Source organism: Taudactylus pleione, unplaced genomic scaffold (genome assembly GCF_031769625.1).
Source record: "Taudactylus pleione unplaced genomic scaffold, aTauple2 ptg000461l, whole genome shotgun sequence".
NCBI classification, from domain to species: Eukaryota; Metazoa; Chordata; class Amphibia; order Anura; family Myobatrachidae; genus Taudactylus; species Taudactylus pleione.
In genome coordinates this window covers 1,912,407-1,938,433 of record NW_028284863.1, presented here as the reverse complement: position 1 = coordinate 1,938,433, position 26,027 = coordinate 1,912,407, and the positions used below count along the sequence as shown (strand labels likewise).

At 49.1% G+C, this 26,027-nt stretch overlaps 1 protein-coding gene across 1 annotated transcript; it reads right to left on the bottom strand.

Moving 5' to 3' along the window:
* Positions 1–1,633: 1,633 nt before the first annotated feature.
* Positions 1,634–25,489, bottom strand: LOC148504693 (uncharacterized). The gene is made up of 4 exons (XM_088448612.1): positions 25,215–25,489; positions 12,789–12,915; positions 6,541–6,627; positions 1,634–4,865 (listed from the first exon to the last, which is right to left on the bottom strand). The coding sequence occupies exons 1-4, from the start codon at positions 25,227–25,229 to the stop codon at positions 1,789–1,791; spliced, it is 3,306 nt and encodes a 1,101-aa protein (XP_088304738.1). The 5' UTR covers positions 25,230–25,489; the 3' UTR covers positions 1,634–1,788.
* Between the last annotated feature and the right edge of the window lie 538 nt (positions 25,490–26,027).

Below are 26,027 nucleotides of genomic sequence, written 5' to 3'. Positions count from 1 at the left end.
GCTCTGTATAGGTGATATGTATTGGAGTAAGATAAGAGAAGCCTGCGAGCTCTGTATAGGTGATGTGTATTGGAGTAAGATATAGGTGATGTGTATTGGAGTAAGATAAGAGAAGCCTGCGAGCTCTGTATAGGTGATGTGTATTGGAGTAAGATAAGAGAAGCCTGCGAGCTCTGTATAGGTGATGTGTATTGGAGTAAGATAAGAGAAGGCTGCGAGCTCTGTATAGGTGATGTGTATTGGAGTAAGATAAGAGAAGGCTGCGAGCTCTGTATAGGTGATGTGTATTGGAGTAAGAGAAGAGAAGCCTGCGAGCTCTGTATAGGTGATGTGTATTGGAGTAAGATAAGAGAAGCCTGCGAGCTCTGTATAGGGGAATCGTTTTAGACATCACGGAATAAACTGCTGTAACAAATCTGTATGCTGTGATACCCCCTAAGCACTTATCAAGAGTCTTTTGAAGACTATTTGAGCAATAAACATCCTGCCTTTAAGACAACTACATCTGAATAATGCGACAACAGAATTGCGCCAAACGCTATTCCGTTCTCCAGCTGTTCTGGATTGGGCCCAGTGTCTCCAAGCTCACAGGGCAGCGCCTATGGCTGTATTACATAGGGTAATACAGCCATAGGCCCTGCCCCGTGTAATACAGCCACAGGCGCCGCCCCGTGTAATGCAACCACAGGCGCCGCCCCGTGTAATGCGACCACAGGCGCCGCCCCGTGTAATGCGACCACAGGCGCCGCCCCGTGTAATGCAACCACAGGCCCTGCCCCGTGTAATGCAACCACAGGCCCTGCCCCGTGTAATGCAACCACAGGCCCTGCCCCGTGTAATACAGCCACAGGCGCCGCCCCGTGTAATACAGCCAAAGGCTAATACAGCCATAAGCCCTGCCCCGTGTAATACAGCCACAGGCGCCGCCCCATGTAATACAGCCACAGGCTAATACAGCCATAAGCCCTGCCCCGTGTAATACAGCCACAAGCGCCGCCCCGGGTAATACAGCCACAGGCGCCGCCCCGGGTAATACAGCCACAGGCGCCGCCCCGTGTAATACAGCCACAGGCTAATACAGCCATAAGCCCTGCCCCGTGTAATACAGCCACAGGCGCCGCCCCGTGTAATACAGCCACAGGCTAATACAGCCATAAGCCCTGCCCCGTGTAATACAGCCACAGGCGCTGCCCCGTGTAATACAGCCGCAGGCCCTGCCCCGTGTAATACAGCCACAGGCGCCGCCCCGTGTAATACAGCCACAAGCGCCGCCCCGTGTAATACAGCCACAGGCTAATACAGCCATAAGCCCTGCCCCGTGTAATACAGCCACAGGCGCCGCCCCGTGTAATACAGCCAGAGGCGCCACCCCGTGTAATACAGCTACAAGCGCCGCCCCGTGTAATACAGCCACAGGCTAATACAGCCACAGGCGCCCCCCCGTGGAATACAGCCACAGGCGCCGCCCCGTGGAATACAGCCACAGGCGCCGCCCCGTGGAATACAGCCACAGGCGCCGCCCCGTGGAATACAGCCACAGGCGCCGCCCCGTGGAATACAGCCAAGCAAATCAGAGTTTGGCATGAAAGAACCCTAATAATTCTGTATGTTAGGAAAGAAGAACATATATAGGTCATGTTACATCATTTTATTGAGTTATGGTATCTCCGATATATTAAACCTTTAATAACCTTATAGTTCTTAAAATTTTGCATTTGGAAAAATATTCTCTATTTACATCTTCTACATGAAATGAGACATTTATAGAATCACTGTCACATCTAGAACCTATTTGCTGGCCTCTCTGTTTTCCTTCTTCAGATGCACATTTTCATGGGATTTTAGCTTTGTATACTCATTGAAAGCTTTTCCGCACTTAGCGCACACATATGGCTTCTGTCCCGTGTGAAGCCTTTCGTGTTTTCGAAGGTTGGAGCTTTGGGAAAACCATTTGCCACACTCCTCACACCTGAAGGGTTTGTCCCCTGTGTGAGTTCTCTGATGGCAGGCAGCAGCCGAACGGTCACTGAATCGTTTACCACAATGGCGGCATTCATACGGCTTCTCGCCGGTGTGAAGCCGTTGGTGAGAAACTAGCGTTGAATGCTGACTGAAGCTTTTGCCACAGTCTTTGCAGCTAAATGGTTTCTCTCCTGTATGAATTCGCTGATGTATGAGAAGCGTTGTGCTATCAGCAAAGCCTTTCCCACAATCCGAGCAGTGATGTGGTTTCTCCTCTTTGTGGCTCCGCTGATGTTCGGCAAAGAGCGATTTACTATAGAACATATTGCCGCAGTCCATACACTGAAAAGGCTTCTTGTTCTTGTGCGTTTTCTGATGTAAGATGAGCAGGGAGAGCTGGACAAACCTTTTCCCGCAGCTGGGACAGACCAGCAGCTTTTCTTCTGTGTGGCTTCTCTGATGGAGGAGCAGCACCGCGTGCTGGAGGAAGCGCTTACCGCAGTCACTGCATGAATACGTCTCTTTTCTAGATGACGCACTTTTAGCACTAATTCTTTTATTACACGCAACACATGTTTTATTTTTCCGTGTAATGTTACACACGCGTGTCTTCCAATTGGGACCACTGTGCCGATAGAGAGTTTTCTTTACCATAACGGAGAATTTTTTCCTACATTTCTTGCATTCCTCAGAGACCCAGACCACCTTTGTAACGTTTTTTCTTTTGCTTTTCAAAGGTTTCCCCTTGTATCTGACCAGACGGCCTTTCTTTTTGGCTAAATCATTTAATTTCTTATGTTCGCATTTTTTCCTACAAACAGAATATTGATTGCTGCAAATTCTTCTCCCCACACTTTTACATATCGTGCGGTTAGTGTGCACTTTGCCTAAACTACCAGTATGAACGGAGCAGGTCTTCATGGAATGTGGTTCAATAGCTTCTACTTTTGGAAAACTGCAATTATTAGAGAAGCAATTCAGATCTGTTCTCAATCCGGTAAGCGCACTTTGCCGCCCAGCCCTATCTGTGCACAGCTCAGATTTCTCAGTGTCCAGCACACATCTCACTCCAGTAAGCGCGTTTCGCTCCTCAGCCCTATCTGTGCACAGCTCAGGTTTCTCAGTATCCAGCACACATCTCACTCCAGTAAGCGCGTTTCGCTTCTCAGCCCTATCTGTGCACAGCTCAGGTTTCTCAGTATCCAGCACACATCTCACTCCAGTAAGCGCGTTTCGCTTCTCAGCCCTATCTGTGCGCAGCTCAGATTTCTCAGTATCCACCACACATCTCACTCTGGTAAGCGCATTTCGCTCCTCAGCCCTATCTGTGCACTGCTCAGGTTTCTCAGTGCCCAGCACACATCTCACTCCGGTAAGCGCGTTTCGCTCCTCAGCCCTATCTATGCACAGCTCATGTTTCTCAGTGTCCAGCACACATCGCTCCTCAACCCTATCTGTGCACAGCTCAGATTTCTTTGTGTCCAGCACACATCTCACTCCGGTAAGCGCGTTTCGCTCCTCAGCCCTATCTGTGCACGGCTCAGGTTTCTCAGTGTCCAGCACACAGGTACAAGGTCGCTTTCCAGGGTAGGTGACCATTGGTTTCTTCCGGTCACCAGCAGAAATTGATTTTATCTTGCATAGTGAATCACTTGTTCTCCTACGCACATTTTTCTTCAGATGAACACGGTTTCTTGACCGTTTGGGGGTGTTCACTAAAACAAGCCTAAAGTTCTCACCTTTAGAACATGCTTCTAGCGTGTTGGTACTTTTTGTATCAGGCATTTGGTTTTCAGATGGAACTAGTTTATAACCAACAGTCTGACCACTGGAATCTTGCTCACTATTAGTGGGACTTCTTGACAACAAAGAATTAAGGTGACTGCCTTGTGACTCTCTTGTTTTGGTTACAACCTTCTCACTTAAAGTAACATTTATTTCAGATTGAGCCTTGGTTCTAGACAGGTGAGCCTTTTTCTTGATTTCTCTATTACATAATTTCTCGTCTTTCGTGCATGTCCCTGAAGAGACAACCCGGAAAGCCAACTTCTTTTTCTTGATAACAGCATTTTGTCCAAACGCCAGGTCATTACTTTCCAGAGCTTGGTGAACATGAAATCTGGATGGATAGACCTGCAGATCTGAGCCAACACTGCTCGTGGTAACTTGCGGTTCCCCTGACTCTCCAGGTACGGCAGTTTTCTCATAATGCACTTCATCTGTTTCCGCTGTTCTACTTGTACTTTTTATTGTTTCTGTCAGTTTGGGGTGAATTTGAGGAACACCACGAGCAGATTCTGACATTTTTGTAGAACTAATTATTTTTGATTGTAATTTCTTTTGAAGCCGAGTTCTACTCACATTTTCGGACAGTTGCACCTGTTTTGTTTTCATTTTGCCACTTGCTGTGGGATGTCCCTGGTGTTTACGCAGAGAGTTCTCTACACTCCCACCTGCATAAACAGAAGAGGAGTCTCTGATCTCATCTCCGGAACGGGTGACGCTCCGCATATGATCTGGCTGCTCTGACCACTTTATTATTGTAACATTTAATTTTGATCTTATATGGTGCCGGCACTGCCTTTTGCTAAGCGAGGTGGTGTTGAAGTGATGAACCTGTACACTGCTCTCCGCAGGCCCCGAGATCCGCGGATGGTCACTCACAGACAATACTCTGGAACCCAGTCCCTGCTTAGAGATTGTGGCTTCCTCTGCTCCTGGTAATTTCTGCAGACGCACAATTAGCTCTCTGTGATTTTTTACTGTCCTTTCAAAAGACTTGTCCAGTGCGGCCCTCTGAGACCTGTCCACGGATGGAGGCAGAAAACCACCTTTATTCTTCTTATTCAACTGTGAATTGTGGTCACCTGGACTCTGCGCTGCATCATACAGAGAAGCGATATCTGTGTGATGGGAAAAGAAGAAGTGAGACAACACAGGAATTGTATTTACTATGCTCCAAGTCACAGTGACAGACGCTATGAGGTTACATGGTGTCGCCTGTGCCATGATTTCATGGGTATCTGTAGGGCGCAGACATTATGAGGCCAAATACAACTGCTAGGAAAATGGATGTAAAATGTAGTAAAACATAGCGCAGAAACGCCATCGTTTTAAATCATCATTTCTGTTACCATCGGCTCTGTACACAACAGCGCATTTGTTTGTACGCTCAGGGTAACAAGCGCTGTACGGGTTCTCAGCATATTTCACATATATAGCAGCAAATAATAGATCGACTACGCAAACTTCGCCATTACGTGCGGTTTACCGGGAATTCTGAATCAGGCCCTTAATCTGAAGAGGGCGATTGTGTATTACTGTGATAGACTAGCCGGGGAACCACAAGCCATTACTCCTACAGTAATGTGACCCACACTGCTCCGGGGCGTCAGTATATGGAGGACAGGCAGAGGGCGGCTTGTGTATTACTGTGATAGACTAGCCGGGGAACCACAAGTCATTACTCCTACAGTAATGTGACCCACACTGCTCCGGGGAGTCAGTGTATGGAGGACAGGCAGAGGGCGGCTTGTGTATTACTGTGATAGACTAGCTGGGGAACCACAAGCCATTACTCCTACAGTAATGTGACCCACACTGCTCCGGGACGTCAGTATATGGGGGACAGGCAGAGGGCGGCTTGTGTATTACTGTGATAGACTAGCTGGGGAACCACAAGCCATTACTCCTACAGTAATGTGACCCACACTGCTCCGGGGCGTCAGTATATGGAGGACACGCAGAGGGCGGCTTGTGTATTACTGTGATAGACTAGCTGGGGAACCACAAGCCATTACTCCTACAGTAATGTGACCCACACTGCTCCGGGGCGTCAGTATATGGGGGACAGGCAGAGGGCGGCTTGTGTATTACTGTGATAGACTAGCCGGGGAACGACAAGCCATTACTCCTACAGTAATGTGACCCAAACTGCTCCGGGGTCAGTATATGGAGGACAGGCAGAGGGCGGCTTGTGTATTACTGTGATAGACTAGCTGGGGAACCACAAGCCATTACTCAAACAGTAATGTGACCCACACTGCTCCGGGGCGTCAGTATATGGAGGACCCGCAGAGGGGCGTCAGTATATGGAGGTTGGCAGCGTGTGTTACTGAATAGTTCTGCTGTGGATGAGGTTTTCTTCTATTGATTTAGTAAAATAAATTCCTCAGGGTACAACCTGCATTATCCCTGGGGACTGTAGTCTTCTTTGGATTTTGAACTACGGATTATCGAGCCTCAAATACGAAGTGGAAAAAGCCAGCTCTGCAGTGTATTTTATATTGTGTACAAGCATGTACTTAAGGTAGGTGTAGAGCATTGTTGTGGGTCTAGCGGTAGATGTGTCCCACTGAGGTCCTGCCCGCAATAAGTCCCTTCTCTGCACTCAGTCCATTCCAGCCTCATTTATGTGGTAAATGAATCAGGAGAGGGGACAATCCTAGGTGTCCCTAACATGCATTGAGATGTTTTAGAGTAGCAGGAAAAATCCCTCCGCTAAACAAGAAAAGCACCAACTCCCCAGTAATCTCATTACGCACAATAGGAAAAGTGGCTCTTTATATGGAAACACACCTGCTAAGTGCACCCCATCCACACTCCAGCCGCTGTTCATCCAAGGTTCATGTCCTCTCTGTATTTTGGATATGACTGTAGGCTCACCTAGTGACAGGAGACAATATTAGGGTAATATACACTTTTACATCGCAGAGAGGTCACTAAGAAATCTGCACTCTCTTCCCTCTCGCTGTGCTTAAAACAAAAGCTGTACAGCCATGGCCAGAAGTAATGAGAATGACACAAGTATTAGTTTTCACAAAGTCTACTGCTTCAGTGTTATTAGACCTATTTGTCAGATGTTACTATGGAATACTGAGGTAGCATTACATAAGTGTCAGATGTTACTATGGTATACTGAGGTAGCATTACATAAGTGTCAGATGTTACTATGGTATACTGAGGTAACATTACAGCATTACATAAGTGTCAGATGTTACTATGGTATACTGAGGTAACATTACAGCATTACATAAGTGTCAGATGTTACTATGGTATACTGAGGTAACATTACATAAGTGTCAGATGTTACTATAGTATACTGAGGTAACATTACAGCATTACATAAGTGTCAGATGTTACTATGGTATACTGATGTAGAATTACAGCATTACATAAGTGTCAGATGTTACTATGGTATACTGAGGTAACATTACAGCATTACATAAGTGTCAGATGTTACTATGGTATACTGATGTATAATTACAGCATTACATAAGTGTCAGATGTTACTATGGTATACTGATGTATAATTACAGCATGACATAAGTGTCAGATGTTACTATGGTATACTGAGGTAATATTACATAAGTGTCAGATGTTACTATGGTATACTGAGGTAGCATTACATAAGTGTCAGATGTTACTATGTATACTAAGGTAATATTACAGCATGACATAAGTGTCAGATGTTAATATGGTATACTGAGGTAACATTACATAAGTGTCAGATGTTACTATATATACTGAGGTAGCATTACATAAGTGTCAGATGTTACTATGGAATACTGAGGTAATATTACATAAGTGTCAGATGTTACTATGGAATACTGAGGTAACATTACAGCATTACATAAGTGTCAGATGTTACTATGGTATACTGAGGTAACATTACATAATTACATAAGTGTCAGATGTTACTATGGAATACTGAGGTAACATTACAGCATTTCATAAGTGTCAGATGTTACTATGGTATACTGAGGTAACACTACAGCATTACATAAGTGTCAGATGTTACTATGGTATACTGAGGTAACATTACATAAGTGTCAGATGTTACTATGGTATACTGAGGTATAATTACAGCATTACATAAGTGTCAGATGTTACTATGGTATACTGATGTAGAATTACAGCATTACATAAGTGTCAGATGTTACTATGGTATACTGAGGTAACATTACAGCATTACATAAGTGTCAGATGTTACTATGGTATACTGAGGTATAATTACAGCATTACATAAGTGTCAGATGATACTATGGTATACTGAGGTAACACTACAGCATTACATAAGTGTCAGATGTTACTACGGTATACTGAGGTAACATTACATAAGTGTCAGATGTTACTATGGTATACTGAGGTATAATTACAGCATTACATAAGTGTCAGATGTTACTATGGTATACTGAGGTAACATTACATAAGTGTCAGATGTTACTATGGTATACTGAGGTAATATTACATAAGTGTCAGATGTTACTATGGTATACTGAGGTAGCATTACATAAGTGTCAGATGTTACTATGTATACTGAGGTAATATTACAGCATGACATAAGTGTCAGATGTTACTATGGTATACTGAGGTAACATTACAGCATTACATAAGTGTCAGATGTTACTATGGAATACTGAGGTAACATTACAGCATTACATAAGTGTCAGATGTTACTATGGTATACTGAGGTAACATTACAGCATTACATAAGTGTCAGATGTTACTATGGTATACTGAGGTAACATTACATAAGTGTCAGATGTTACTATGGTATACTGAGGTATAATTACAGCATTACATAAGTGTCAGATGTTACTATGGTATACTGAGGTAACATTACATAAGTGTCAGATGTTACTATGGTATACTGATGTATAATTACAGCATTACATAAGTGTCAGATGTTACTATGGTATACTGATGTATAATTACAGCATTACATAAGTGTCAGATGTTACTATGGTATACTGATGTAGAATTACAGCATTACATAAGTGTCAGATGTTACTATGGTATACTGAGGTAACATCACAGCATTACATAAGTGTCAGATGTTACTATGGTATACTGATGTATAATTACAGCATTACATAAGTGTCAGATGTTACTATGGTATACTGATGTATAATTACAGCATGACATAAGTGTCAGATGTTACTATGGTATACTGAGGTAATATTACATAAGTGTCAGATGTTACTATGGTATACTGAGGTAGCATTACATAAGTGTCAGATGTTACTATGTATACTGAGGTAATATTACAGCATGACATAAGTGTCAGATGTTACTATGGTATACTGAGGTAGCATTACATAAGTGTCAGATGTTACTATGGAATACTGAGGTAACATTACAGCATTTCATAAGTGTCAGATGTTACTATGGTATACTGAGGTAACATTACAGCATTACATAAGTGTCAGATGTTACTATGGTATACCTAGGTAACATGACAGCATGACATAAGTGTCAGATGTTACTATGGTATACTGAGGTAACATTACAGCATGACATAAGTGTCAGATGTTAATATGGTATACTGAGGTAACATTACAGCATTACATAAGTGTCAGATGTTACTATATATACTGAGGTAATATTACAGCATGACATAAGTGTCAGATGTTACTATGGTATACTAAGGTAACATTACAGCATTACATAAGTGTCAGATGTTACTATGGTATACTGAGGTAGCATTACATAAGTGTCAGATGTTACTATGGAATACTGAGGTAACATTACAGCATTTCATAAGTGTCAGATGTTACTATAGTATACTGAGGTAACATTACAGCATTACATAAGTGTCAGATGTTACTATGGTATACTGAGGTAACATTACATAAGTGTCAGATGTTACTATGGTATACTGAGGTAACATTACATAAGTGTCAGATGTTACTATGGTATACTGATGTATAATTACAGCATTACATAAGTGTCAGATGTTACTATGGTATACTGATGTATAATTACAGCATTACATAAGTGTCAGATGTTACTATGGTATACTGATGTAGAATTACAGCATTACATAAGTGTCAGATGTTACTATGGTATACTGAGGTAACATCACAGCATTACATAAGTGTCAGATGTTACTATGGTATACTGATGTATAATTACAGCATGACATAAGTGTCAGATGTTACTATGGTATACTGATGTATAATTACAGCATGACATAAGTGTCAGATGTTACTATGGTATACTGAGGTAATATTACATAAGTGTCAGATGTTACTATGGTATACTGAGGTAGCATTACATAAGTGTCAGATGTTACTATGGTATAATGAGGTAGCATTACATAAGTGTCAGATGTTACTATGGTATACTGAGGTAGCATTATATAAGTGTCAGATGTTACTATGGTATACTGAGGTAGCATTATATAAGTGTCAGATGTTACTATGGTATAATGAGGTAACATTACAGCATTACATAAGTGTCAGATGTTACTATGGTATACAGAGGTAACATTACAGCATTACATAAGTGTCAGAGGTTACTATGGTATACTGAGGTAACATTACAGCATTATATAAGTGTCAGATGTTACTATGGTATACTGAGGTTATATTACAGCATTACATAAGTGTCAGATGTTACTATGGTATACTGATGTATAATTACAGCATTACATAAGTGTCAGATGTTACTATGGTATACTGATGTATAATTACAGCATTACATAAGTGTCAGATGTTACTATGGTATACTGATGTAGAATTACAGCATTACATAAGTGTCAGATGTTACTATGGTATACTGAGGTAACATCACAGCATTACATAAGTGTCAGATGTTACTATGGTATACTGATGTATAATTACAGCATTACATAAGTGTCAGATGTTACTATGGTATACTGATGTATAATTACAGCATGACATAAGTGTCAGATGTTACTATGGTATACTGAGGTAATATTACATAAGTGTCAGATGTTACTATGATATACTGAGGTAACATTACATAAGTGTCAGATGTTACTATGGTATAATGAGGTAGCATTACATAAGTGTCAGATGTTACTATGGTATACTGAGGTAGCATTATATAAGTGTCAGATGTTACTATGGTATATTGAGGTAGCATTATATAAGTGTCAGATGTTACTATGGTATAATGAGGTAACATTACAGCATTACATAAGTGTCAGATGTTACTATGGTATACAGAGGTAACATTACAGCATTACATAAGTGTCAGAGGTTACTATGGTATACTGAGGTAACATTACAGCATTATATAAGTGTCAGATGTTACTATGGTATACTGAGGTTATATTACAGCATTACATAAGTGTCAGATGTTACTATGGTATACTGAGGTAACATTACATAAGTGTCAGATGTTACTATGGTATACTGAGGTAACATTACAGCATTACATAAGTGTCAGATGTTACTATGGTATACAGAGGTAACATTACAGCATTATATAAGTGTCAGATGTTACTATGGTATACTGAGGTTATATTACAGCATTACATAAGTGTCAGATGTTACTATGGTATACTGAGGTAACATGACAGCATGACATAAGTGTCAGATGTTACTATGGTACACTGAGGTAATATTACACAAGTGTCAGATGTTACTATGGTATACTGAGGTAACATTACATAAGTGTCAGATGTTACTATGTATACTGAGGTAATATTACAGCATGACATAAGTGTCAGATGCTACGTCAGTATACCATAGTAACATCTGACACTTATGTAATGCTGTATTGAGACCTCAGTATACCACAGTAACATCTGACACTTATGTAATGCTACCTCAGTATACCATAGTAACATCTGACACTTATGTAATGCTGTAATATTACCTCAGTAAATCATAGTAACATCTGACACATGTAATGCTACATCAGCATACCATAGTAACATTACATAAGTGTTAGATGTTACTATAGTATACTGACGTAGCATTACATAAGTGTCAGATGTTACTGTGGTATATTGAGGTAACATTACAGCATTACATAAGTGTTAGATGTTACTATGGTATACTGAGGTAACATTACAGCATTACATAAGTGTCAGATGTTACTATGGTATACTGATGTATAATTACAGCATTACATAAGTGTCAGATGTTACTATGGTATACTGATGTATAATTACAGCATGACATAAGTGTCAGATGTTACTATGGTATACTGAGGTAACATTACAGCATTACATAAGTGTCAGAGGCTTTTATTGATTATTACATAAAGTTTATACAAAGAGTCAGTATTTGCAGTGTTGACCCTTCTTTTTCCAGACCTCTGCAATTGGCCCTGGCAGCTGTCACTCACCTTCTGGGCCACATATTGACAGGTGGCCGCCCATTCTTACCTCATCATTGCTTGGAGTGTGTCAGAATTTGTGGGGTTTTGTTTGCCCACCCGCCTCTTGAGGATTGACCACAAGTTCCCAATGGGATTAAGGTCTGGGGAGTTCCCTGGCCATGGACCCAAAATTTTGATGTTTTGTTCCCCGAGCCACTTAGTTATCACTTTTGCCTTATGGAAAGGTGCTCCATCATGCTGGAGAAGGCCATTGTTCCTCACCAAACTGTTCTTGGATGGTTGGGAGAAGTTGCTCTTGGAGGATATTTTGGTATCATTCTATATTCATGGCTGCTGTTCTTAGGCAAAATTGTGAGTGATCCCACTCCCTTGGCTGAGAAGTAACCCCACAAATGAATGGTCTCAGGATGCGTTACTTAACTACTTTGTAAGCATCCTTCCTGGGGGCAGCCCGGTTCGGGGATGGGGCCGGATGGGCGCCCTCATTCCTGACGCATGCGGAGCAGCCTGAAGATTTGCAATGGATTAATCGAGAGCACCCGGCCGATGGAGCGTCTTCAGAATTTTATTTTACTATGACACCCCATAAATGGACATTTCAGGGCCTTGCTCTCCATTACGCACACCATGTGCTCCTATGCTCTGGGGTTGATGACAGGAACCTGAGTTCACGTTATAAATCCCTACACGCTGCAGAACACGTGAGACCAGTATGATAAACAACTTACACACAGAGACCAGCGTCTGGTAATTGTCCAACATGACTTGTTTATAAAGGTTGCGCTGCTCATCATCTAGACGCCCCCACTCATCCTCTGAGAAGACCACAGCAATCTCATCGAAACTGACCGACTCCTACCAGAGAATCACAATCATCAGTGATACATTACCATCAACTCAATCTCTTATATGCCACCTGTGCCCTCCCCCACTGCTGTTACCCCATGCCACCTGTATCCTCCCCACTGCTGTTACCCCATGCCACCTGTATCCTCCCCCACTGCTGTTACCCCATGCCACCTGTATCCTCCCCCACTGCTGTTACCCCATGTCACCTGTATCCTCCCCACTGCTGTTACCCCATGTCACCTGCGCCCTCCCCCACTGCTGTTACCCCATGTCACCTGCATCCTCCCCACAGCTGTTACCCCATGTCACCTGCATCCTCCCCACTGCTGTTACCCAATGCCACCTGCGCCCTCCCCACTGCTGTTACCCCATGTCACCTGCGCCCTCCCCTACTGCTGTTATCCCATGCCACCTGTATCCTCCCCACTGCTGTTACCCCATGCCACCTGTATCCTCCCCACTGCTGTTATCCCATGTCACCTGCGCCCTCCCCCACTGCTGTTACCCCATGTCACCTGCATCCTCCCCACTGCTGTTACCCCATGTCACCTGCATCCTCCCCGCTGCTGTTACCCAATGCCACCTGCGCCCTCCCCTACTGCTGTTACCCCATGTCACCTGCGTCCTCCCCATCTGCTGTTACCCCATGCCACCTGTGCCCTCCCCACTGCTGTTACCCCATGCCACCTGCGCCCTCCCCCACTGCTGTTACCCCATGTCACCTGTATCCCCCCACTGCTGTTATCCCATGTCACCTGTATCCTCCCTCACTGCTGTTACCCCATGTCACCTGTATCCTCCCCACTGCTGTTACCTCATGTCACCTGCATCCTCCGTCACCTATATCCTCCCCACTGCTGTTACCCTATGTCACCTGCATCCTCCCCACTGCTGTTACCCCATGTCACCTGTATCCTCCCCACTGCTGTTACCTCATGTCACCTGCATCCTCCGTCACCTATATCCTCCCCATTGCTGTTACCTCATGTCACCTGCATCCTCCCCACTGCTGTTACCCCATGTCACCTGTATCCTCCCCACTGCTGTTACCCCATGTCACCTGTATCCTCCCCACTGCTGTTACCCCATGTCACCTGTATCCTCCCCACTGCTGTTACCCCATGTCACCTGTATCCTCCCCACTGTTACCCCATGTCACCTGTATCCTCCCCACTGTTACCCCATGTCACCTGTATCCTCCCCACTGCTGTTACCCCATGTCACCTGTATCCTCCCCACTGCTGTTACCTCATGTCACCTGTATCCTCCCCACTGCTGTTACCCCATGTCACCTGTATCCTCCCCACTGCTGTTACCCCATGTCACCTGTATCCTCCCCACTGTTACCCCATGTCACCTGTATCCTCCCCACTGTTACCCCATGTCACCTGTATCCTCCCCACTGCTGTTACCCCATGTCACCTGCATCCTCCCCACTGCTGTTACCCCATGTCACCTGTATCCTCCCCACTGCTGTTATCTCATGTCACCTGTATCCTCCCCACTGCTGTTATCTCATGTCACCTGTTCCTCCCCACTGCTGTTACCCCATGTCACCTGTATCCTCCCCACTGCTGTTATCTCATGTCACCTGTATCCTCCCCACTGCTGTTATCTCATGTCACCTGCGATCCTCCCCACTGCTGTTACCCCATGTCACCTGTATCCTCCCCACTGCTGTTATCTCATGTCACCTGTATCCTCCCCACTGCTGTTATCTCATGTCACCTGTTCCTCCCCACTGCTGTTACCCCATGTCACCTGCATCCTCCCCACTGCTGTTACCCCATGTCACCTGCATCCTCCCCACTGCTGTTACCTCATGTCACCTGCATCCTCCCCACTGCTGTTACCCCATGTCACCTGCATCCTCCCCACTGCTGTTACCTCATGTCACCTGCATCCTCCCCACTGCTGTTACCCCATGTCACCTGTATCCTCCCCACTGTTACCTCATGTCACCTGCGCCCTCCCCCACTGCTGTTACCCCATGTCACCTGCATCCTCCCCACTGCTGTTACCCCATGTCACCTGTTCCTCCCCACTGCTGTTACCCCATGTCACCTGTATCCTCCCCACTGCTGTTACCCCATGTCACCTGTATCCTCCCCACTGCTGTTATCTCATGTCACCTGTATCCTCCCCACTGCTGTTATCTCATGTCACCTGTTCCTCCCCACTGCTGTTACCCCATGTCACCTGTATCCTCCCCACTGCTGTTACCTCATGTCACCTGTATCCTCCCCACTGCTATCTCATGTCACCTGCATCCTCCCCACTGCTGTTACCTCATGTCACCTGCATCCTCCCCACTGCTGTTACCTCATGTCACCTGCATCCTCCCCACTGCTGTTACCCCATGTCACCTGTATCCTCCCCACTGCTGTTACCCCATGTCACCTGTGCTGCCCCATTACTGTTACCTCATGTCACCTGTATCCTCCCCCACTGCTGTTACCCCATGTCACCTGTGTTGCCCCCATTACTGTTACCCCATGTCACCTGTATCCTCCCCACTGCTGTTACCCCATGCCACCTGTATCCTCCCCACTGCTGTTACCCCATGTCACCTGTATCCTCCCCCACTGCTGTTACCCCATGTCACCTGTATCCTCCCCCACTGCTGTTACCCCATGTCACCTGTGTTGCCCCCATTACTGTTACCCCATGCCACCTGTATCCTCCCCACTGCTGTTACCCCATGCCACCTGTATCCTCCCCACTGCTGTTACCCCATGCCACCTGTATCCTCCCCACTGCTGGTACCCCATGTCACCTGTATCCTCCCCCACTGCTGTTACCCCATGCCACCTGTATCCTCCCCACTGCTGTTACCCCATGTCACCTGTATCCTCCCCCACTGCTGTTACCCCATGTCACCTGTGTTGCCCCCATTACTGTTACCCCATGCCACCTGTATCCTCCCCACTGCTGTTACCCCATGCCACCTGTATCCTCCCCACTGCTGTTACCCCATGCCACCTGTATCCTCCCCACTGCTGTTACCCCATGTCACCTGTATCCTCCCCCACTGCTGTTACCCCATGCCACCTGTATCCTCCCCACTGCTGTTACCCCATGTCACCTGTATCCTCCCCCACTGCTGTTACCCCATGTCACCTGTATCCTCCCCCACTGCTGTTACCCCATGTCACCTGTGTTGCCCCCATTACTGTTACCCCATGCCACCTGTATCCTCCCCACTGCTGTTACCCCATGCCACCTGTATCCTCCCCACTGCTGTTACCCCATGCCACCTGTATCCTCCCCACTGCTGTTACCCCATGTCACCTGTATCCTCCCCCACTGCTGTTACCCCATGTCACCTGTATCCTCCCCACTGCTGTTACCCCATGTCACCTGTATCCTCCCCACTGCTGTTACCCCATGTCACCTGCGCCCTCCCCCACTGCTGTTACCTCATGTCACCTGTATCCTCCCCACTGCTGTTACCCCATGTCACCTGCATCCTCCCCACTGCTGTTACCCAATGTCACCTGCATCCTCCCCACTGCTGTTATCTCATGTCACCTGTATCCTCCCCACTGCTGTTATCTCATGTCACCTGTTCCTCCCCACTGCTGTTACCCCATGTCACCTGCATCCTCCCCACTGCTGTTACCCCATGTCACCTGTATCCTCCCCCACTGCTGTTACCCCATGCCACCTGTGTTGCCCCCATTACTGTTACCCCATGTCACCTGTATCCTCCCCACTGCTGTTACCTCATGTCACCTGTATCCTCCCCACTGCTGTTACCCCATGTCACCTGCATCCTCCCCACTGCTGTTATCTCATGTCACCTGTATCCTCCCCACTGCTGTTACCTCATGTCACCTGCATCCTCCCCACTGCTGTTACCCCATGTCACCTGTATCCTCCCCACTGTTACCCCATGTCACCTGCATCCTCCCCACTGCTGTTACCCCATGTCACCTGCATCCTCCCCACTGCTGTTACCCCATGTCACCTGCATCCTCCCCACTGCTGTTATCTCATGTCACCTGTATCCTCCCCACTGCTGTTATCTCATGTCACCTGTATCCTCCCCACTGCTGTTATCTCATGTCACCTGCATCCTCCCCACTGCTGTTACCCCATGTCACCTGCATCCTCCCCACTGCTGTTACCCCATGTCACCTGCATCCTCCCCACTGCTGTTACCCCATGTCACCTGCATCCTCCCCACTGCTGTTATCTCATGTCACCTGTATCCTCCCCACTGCTGTTATCTCATGTCACCTGTATCCTCCCCACTGTTACCTCATGTCACCTGCGCCCTCCCCCACTGCTGTTACCCCATGTCACCTGCATCCTCCCCACTGCTGTTACCCCATGTCACCTGCATCCTCCCCACTGCTGTTATCTCATGTCACCTGTATCCTCCCCACTGCTGTTATCTCATGTCACCTGTATCCTCCCCACTGTTACCTCATGTCACCTGCGCCCTCCCCCACTGCTGTTACCCCATGTCACCTGCATCCTCCCCACTGCTGTTACCTCATGTCACCTGTATCCTCCCCACTGTTACCTCATGTCACCTGCATCCTCCCCACTGCTGTTACCCCATGTCACCTGCATCCTCCCCACTGCTGTTACCTCATGTCACCTGTATCCTCCCCACTGTTACCCCATGTCACCTGCATCCTCCCCACTGCTGTTACCCCATGTCACCTGCATCCTCCCCACTGCTGTTACCCCATGTCACCTGTATCCTCCCCCACTGCTGTTACCCCATGTCACCTGTGTTGCCCCACTGCTGTTATCTCATGTCACCTGTATCCTCCCCACTGCTGTTATCTCATGTCACCTGTATCCTCCCCACTGCTGTTATCTCATGTCACCTGCATCCTCCCCACTGCTGTTACCCCATGTCACCTGCATCCTCCCCACTGCTGTTACCCCATGTCACCTGCATCCTCCCCACTGCTGTTATCTCATGTCACCTGTATCCTCCCCACTGCTGTTATCTCATGTCACCTGTATGCTCCCCACTGTTACCTCATGTCACCTGCGCCCTCCCCCACTGCTGTTACCCCATGTCACCTGCATCCTCCCCACTGCTGTTACCTCATGTCACCTGCATCCTCCCCACTGCTGTTACCCCATGTCACCTGCATCCTCCCCACTGCTGTTACCTCATGTCACCTGTATCCTCCCCACTGCTGTTATCTCATGTCACCTGCATCCTCCCCACTGCTGTTATCTCATGTCACCTGCATCCTCCCCACTGCTGTTACCCCATGTCACCTGCATCCTCCCCACTGCTGTTACCTCATGTCACCTGTATCCTCCCCACTGTTACCCCATGTCACCTGCATCCTCCCCACTGCTGTTACCCCATGTCACCTGTATCCTCCCCACTGCTGTTACCCCATGTCACCTGCATCCTCCCCACTGCTGTTATCTCATGTCACCTGTATCCTCCCCACTGCTGTTATCTCATGTCACCTGTATCCTCCCCACTGCTGTTACCCCATGTCACCTGCATCCTCCCCACTGCTGTTACCCCATGTCACCTGCATCCTCCCCACTGCTGTTACCCCATGTCACCTGCATCCTCCCCACTGCTGTTACCCCATGTCACCTGCATCCTCCCCACTGCTGTTACCCCATGTCACCTGCATCCTCCCCACTGCTGTTATCTCATGTCACCTGTATCCTCCCCACTGCTGTTATCTCATGTCACCTGTTCCTCCCCACTGCTGTTACCCCATGTCACCTGCATCCTCCCCACTGCTGTTATCTCATGTCACCTGCATCCTCCCCACTGCTGTTACCCCATGTCACCTGCATCCTCCCCACTGCTGTTATCTCATGTCACCTGTATCCTCCCCACTGCTGTTATCTCATGTCACCTGCATCCTCCCCACTGCTGTTATCTCATGTCACCTGCATCCTCCCCACTGCTGTTACCCCATGTCACCTGCATCCTCCCCACTGCTGTTACCCCATGTCACCTGCATCCTCCCCACTGCTGTTATCTCATGTCACCTGTATCCTCCCCACTGCTGTTATCTCATGTCACCTGTATCCTCCCCACTGTTACCTCATGTCACCTGCGCCCTCCCCCACTGCTGTTACCCCATGTCACCTGCATCCTCCCCACTGCTGTTACCTCATGTCACCTGCATCCTCCCCACTGCTGTTACCCCATGTCACCTGCATCCTCCCCACTGCTGTTATCTCATGTCACCTGTATCCTCCCCACTGCTGTTATCTCATGTCACCTGTATCCTCCCCACTGTTACCTCATGTCACCTGCGCCCTCCCCCACTGCTGTTACCCCATGTCACCTGCATCCTCCCCACTGCTGTTACCTCATGTCACCTGCATCCTCCCCACTGCTGTTACCTCATGTCACCTGTATCCTCCCCACTGCTGTTATCTCATGTCACCTGCATCCTCCCCACTGCTGTTATCTCATGTCACCTGTATCCTCCCCACTGCTGTTACCCCATGTCACCTGCATCCTCCCCACTGCTGTTACCCCATGTCACCTGCATCCTCCCCACTGCTGTTACCCCATGTCACCTGCATCCTCCCCACTGCTGTTACCCCATGTCACCTGCATCCTCCCCACTGCTGTTACCCCATGTCACCTGCATCCTCCCCACTGCTGTTACCCCATGTCACCTGCATCCTCCCCACTGCTGTTACCCCATGTCACCTGCATCCTCCCCACTGCTGTTATCTCATGTCACCTGTATCCTCCCCACTGCTGTTATCTCATGTCACCTGTATCCTCCCCACTGCTGTTACCCCATGTCACCTGCATCCTCCCCACTGCTGTTACCCCATGTCACCTGCGCCCTCCCCACTGCTGTTATCTCATGTCACCTGTATCCTCCCCACTGCTGTTATCTCATGTCACCTGTATCCTCCCCACTGCTGTTACCCCATGTCACCTGCATCCTCCCCACTGCTGTTACCCCATGTCACCTGCATCCTCCCCACTGCTGTTACCCCATGTCACCTGTATCCTCCCCACTGCTGTTACCCCATGTCACCTGCATCCTCCCCACTGCTGTTATCTCATGTCACCTGTATCCTCCCCACTGCTGTTATCTCATGTCACCTGTATCCTCCCCACTGCTGTTACCCCATGTCACCTGCATCCTCCCCACTGCTGTTACCCAATGCCACCTGCGCCCTCCCCACTGCTGTTACCCCATGTCGCCTGCATCCTCCCCACTGCTGTTACCCCATGTCGCCTGCATCCTCCCCACTGCTGTTACCCCATGTCACCTGCATCCTCCCCACTGCTGTTACCCCATGTCACCTGCATCCTCCCCACTGCTGTTACCCCATGTCACCTGCATCCTCCCCACTGCTGTTACCCCATGTCACCTGCATCCTCCCCACTGCTGTTACCCCATGTCACCTGTATCCTCCCCACTGCTGTTACCCCATGTCACCTGCATCCTCCCCACTGCTGTTACCCCATGTCACCTGCATCCTCCCCACTGCTGTTACCCCATGTCACCTGTATCCTCCCCACTGCTGTTACCCCATGTCACCTGCATCCTCCCCACTGCTGTTACCCCATGTCACCTGCATCCTCCCCACTGCTGTTACCCCATGTCACCTGTATCCTCCCCACTGCTGTTACCCCATGTCACCTGCATCCTCCCCACTGCTGTTACCTCATGTCACCTGCATCCTCCCCACTGCTGTTACCCCATGTCACCTGCATCCTCCCCACTGCTGTTATCTCATGTCACCTGTATCCTCCCCACTGCTGTTATCTCATGTCACCTGTATCCTCCCCACTGTTACCTCATGTCACCTGCGCCCTCCCCCACTGCTGTTACCCCATGTCACCTGCATCCTCCCCACTGTTGTTACCTCATGTCACCTGCATCCTCCCCACTGCTGTTACCTCATGTCACCTGTATCCTCCCCACTGCTGTTATCTCATGTCACCTGCATCCTCCCCACTGCTGTTATCTCATGTCACCTGTATCCTCCCCACTGCTGTTACCCCATGTCACCTGTATCCTCCCCACTGCTGTTACCCCATGTCACCTGCATCCTCCCCACTGCTGTTACCCCATGTCACCTGCATCCTCCCCACTGCTGTTATCTCATGTCACCTGCATCCTCCCCACTGCTGTTACCCCATGTCACCTGCATCCTCCCCACTGCTGTTACCCCATGTCACCTGCATCCTCCCCACTGCTGTTACCCCATGTCACCTGCATCCTCCCCACTGCTGTTACCCCATGTCACCTGCATCCTCCCCACTGCTGTTACCCCATGTCACCTGCATCCTCCCCACTGCTGTTACCCCATGTCACCTGCATCCTCCCCACTGCTGTTACCCCATGTCACCTGCGCCATCCCCACTGCTGTTACCCCATGTCACCTGCGCCATCCCCACTGCTGTTATCTCATGTCACCTGTATCCTCCCCACTGCTGTTATCTCATGTCACCTGTATCCTCCCCACTGCTGTTACCCCATGTCACCTGCATCCTCCCCACTGCTGTTACCCCATGTCACCTGCATCCTCCCCACTGCTGTTACCCCATGTCACCTGTATCCTCCCCACTGCTGTTACCCCATGTCACCTGCATCCTCCCCACTGCTGTTATCTCATGTCACCTGTATCCTCCCCACTGCTGTTATCTCATGTCACCTGTATCCTCCCCACTGCTGTTACCCCATGTCACCTGCATCCTCCCCACTGCTGTTACCCAATGCCACCTGCGCCCTCCCCACTGCTGTTACCCCATGTCGCCTGCATCCTCCCCACTGCTGTTACCCCATGTCGCCTGCATCCTCCCCACTGCTGTTACCCCATGTCACCTGCATCCTCCCCACTGCTGTTACCCCATGTCACCTGCATCCTCCCCACTGCTGTTACCCCATGTCACCTGCATCCTCCCCACTGCTGTTACCCCATGTCACCTGCATCCTCCCCACTGCTGTTACCCCATGTCACCTGCATCCTCCCCACTGCTGTTACCCCATGTCACCTGCATCCTCCCCACTGCTGTTACCCCATGTCACCTGCATCCTCCCCACTGCTGTTACCCCATGTCACCTGCATCCTCCCCACTGCTGTTACCCCATGTCACCTGCATCCTCCCCACTGCTGTTACCCCATGTCACCTGTATCCTCCCCACTGCTGTTACCCCATGTCACCTGCATCCTCCCCACTGCTGTTACCCCATGTCACCTGCATCCTCCCCACTGCTGTTACCCCATGTCACCTGTATCCTCCCCACTGCTGTTACCCCATGTCACCTGCATCCTCCCCACTGCTGTTACCCCATGTCACCTGCATCCTCCCCACTGCTGTTACCCCATGTCACCTGTATCCTCCCCACTGCTGTTACCCCATGTCACCTGCATCCTCCCCACTGCTGTTACCTCATGTCACCTGCATCCTCCCCACTGCTGTTACCCCATGTCACCTGCATCCTCCCCACTGCTGTTATCTCATGTCACCTGCATCCTCCCCACTGCTGTTATCTCATGTCACCTGTATCCTCCCCACTGTTACCTCATGTCACCTGCGCCCTCCCCCACTGCTGTTACCCCATGTCACCTGCATCCTCCCCACTGTTGTTACCTCATGTCACCTGCATCCTCCCCACTGCTGTTACCTCATGTCACCTGTATCCTCCCCACTGCTGTTACCTCATGTCACCTGCATCCTCCCCACTGCTGTTATCTCATGTCACCTGTATCCTCCCCACTGCTGTTATCTCATGTCACCTGCATCCTCCCCACTGCTGTTATCTCATGTCACCTGTATCCTCCCCACTGCTGTTACCCCATGTCACCTGCATCCTCCCCACTGTTACCCCATGTCACCTGTATCCTCCCCACTGCTGTTACCCCATGTCACCTGTGCTGCCCCATTACTGTTACCTCATGTCACCTGTATCCTCCCCCACTGCTGTTACCCCATGTCACCTGTATCCTCCCCCACTGCTGTTACCCCATGTCACCTGCATCCTCCCCACTGCTGTTACCTCATGTCACCTGCATCCTCCCCACTGCTGTTACCTCATGTCACCTGTATCCTCCCCACTGCTGTTACCCCATGTCACCTGTATCCTCCCCCACTGCTGTTACCCCATGTCACCTGTATCCTCCCCACTGCTGTTACCCCATGTCACCTGCATCCTCCCCACTGCTGTTACCCCATGTCACCTGCATCCTCCCCACTGCTGTTACCCCATGTCACCTGTATCCTCCCCACTGCTGTTACCTCATGTCACCTGTATCCTCCCCACTGCTGTTACCCCATGTCACCTGTATCCTCCCCACTGCTGTTACCCCATGTCACCTGCATCCTCCCCACTGCTGTTACCCCATGTCACCTGCATCCTCCCCACTGCTGTTACCCCATGTCACCTGTATCCTCCCCACTGCTGTTACCCCATGTCACCTGCATCCTCCCCACTGCTGTTACCTCATGTCACCTGCATCCTCCCCACTGCTGTTACCCCATGTCACCTGCATCCTCCCCACTGCTGTTATCTCATGTCACCTGCATCCTCCCCACTGCTGTTATCTCATGTCACCTGTATCCTCCCCACTGTTACCTCATGTCACCTGCGCCCTCCCCCACTGCTGTTACCCCATGTCACCTGCATCCTCCCCACTGTTGTTACCTCATGTCACCTGCATCCTCCCCACTGCTGTTACCTCATGTCACCTGTATCCTCCCCACTGCTGTTACCTCATGTCACCTGCATCCTCCCCACTGCTGTTATCTCATGTCACCTGTATCCTCCCCACTGCTGTTATCTCATGTCACCTGCATCCTCCCCACTGCTGTTATCTCATGTCACCTGTATCCTCCCCACTGCTGTTACCCCATGTCACCTGCATCCTCCCCACTGTTACCCCATGTCACCTGTATCCTCCCCACTGCTGTTACCCCATGTCACCTGTGCTGCCCCATTACTGTTACCTCATGTCACCTGTATCCTCCCCCACTGCTGTTACCCCATGTCACCTGTATCCTCCCCCACTGCTGTTATCTCATGTCACCTGCATCCTCCCCACTGCTGTTACCTCATGTCACCTGCATCCTCCTCACTGCTGTTACCTCATGTCACCTGTATCCTCCCCACTGCTGTTACCCCATGTCACCTGTATCCTCCCCCACTGCTGTTACCCCATGTCACCTGTATCCTCCCCACTGCTGTTACCCCATGTCACCTGCATCCTCCCCACTGCTGTTACCCCATGTCACCTGCATCCTCCCCACTGCTGTTACCCCATGTCACCTGTATCCTCCCCACTGCTGTTACCTCATGTCACCTGCATCCTCCCCACTGCTGTTACCCCATGTCACCTGTATCCTCCCCACTGCTGTTACCTCATGTCACCTGTATCCTCCCCACTGCTGTTACCCCATGTCACCTGTATCCTCCCCCACTGCTGTTACCCCATGTCACCTGTATCCTCCCCACTGCTGTTACCCCATGTCACCTGCATCCTCCCCACTGCTGTTACCCCATGTCACCTGCATCCTCCCCACTGCTGTTACCCCATGTCACCTGCATCCTCCCCACTGCTGTTACCTCATGTCACCTGTATCCTCCCCACTGCTGTTACCCCATGTCACCTGTATCCTCCCCCACTGCTGTTACCCCATGTCACCTGTATCCTCCCCACTGCTGTTACCCCATGTCACCTGCATCCTCCCCACTGCTGTTACCCCATGTCACCTGTATCCTCCCCACTGCTGTTACCTCATGTCACCTGCATCCTCCCCACTGCTGTTACCCCATGTCACCTGTATCCTCCCCACTGCTGTTACCTCATGTCACCTGTATCCTCCCCACTGCTGTTACCCCATGTCACCTGTATCCTCCCCCACTGCTGTTACCCCATGTCACCTGTATCCTCCCCACTGCTGTTACCCCATGTCACCTGCATCCTCCCCACTGCTGTTACCCCATGTCACCTGCATCCTCCCCACTGCTGTTACCCCATGTCACCTGCATCCTCCCCACTGCTGTTACCTCATGTCACCTGTATCCTCCCCACTGCTGTTACCCCATGTCACCTGTATCCTCCCCCACTGCTGTTACCCCATGTCACCTGTATCCTCCCCACTGCTGTTACCCCATGTCACCTGCATCCTCCCCACTGCTGTTACCCCATGTCACCTGCATCCTCCCCACTGCTGTTATCTCATGTCACCTGCATCCTCCCCACTGCTGTTACCCCATGTCACCTGTATCCTCCCCACTGCTGTTACCCCATGTCACCTGTGTTGCCCCCATTACTGTTACCCCATGTCACCTGTGTTGCCCCCATGACATCTGATATACCTGTAGGGCCGACATGTCGCGATATTTGGCCGACAGGGTCACAAGTGACGAAGCAGCCAACAGTGAAATCGCACAGACACACCGGACTTCCGGACACACTGCATGCTGGGATCGTGTCAATTGACGTCAGGCGCAACATGGATCTCCCAGAATGCTTTGCCGCCACCGCAAACAGGAAGTGCTCGTCATTAGGTATGTAAGGGATAGGAGAGGTACAGATCCCCTTCAGTCTGTGTCCCCGGAAGTGACGTCAGTGAGGCCGGAAGTGCGGTGACACCATGCCCATACAGGCCGCCAAGTGCAGAGATTGATCTTATGTCCCCTTGGCGCTAGGGACCCGGAGGTGACGTCAGTGAGGGCGGAAGTCAGGTTCCATGCCCATAAAGTCCATCTAGAGCACAGGTTCCCAAACTCTGTCCTCAGGTCCCCACACAGGGCATGTTTTCCAGGTCTCCTCACAATCACTAGTGATATAATTAGCTTTACCTGTGGCTCTTTCAAAATGTGTCAGTGAGTAATGAGTACACCTGAGCACCTGCTGGGTGACCTGGAAAACGTGACCTGTGTGGGGTCCTGAGGAGCGAGTTTGAGAACCTCTGATCTGGAGAAGTAACTGGTCGGGTGTGTCTAGATTCCCTTTGCGGAGAGGACCCTGACGTCATCAGCTAACGTCATTTCCTACCATTCACGTGGCCATGGAAGAGCATAAAACCCCTTCAGTAGCGGTTAGGTCTAGACTATACAGCGCTGATGGACCTGTGACGTCACACCCACGTGACCCGACCTGAAAGGGGGAGGGGCGGGGATGCTAAC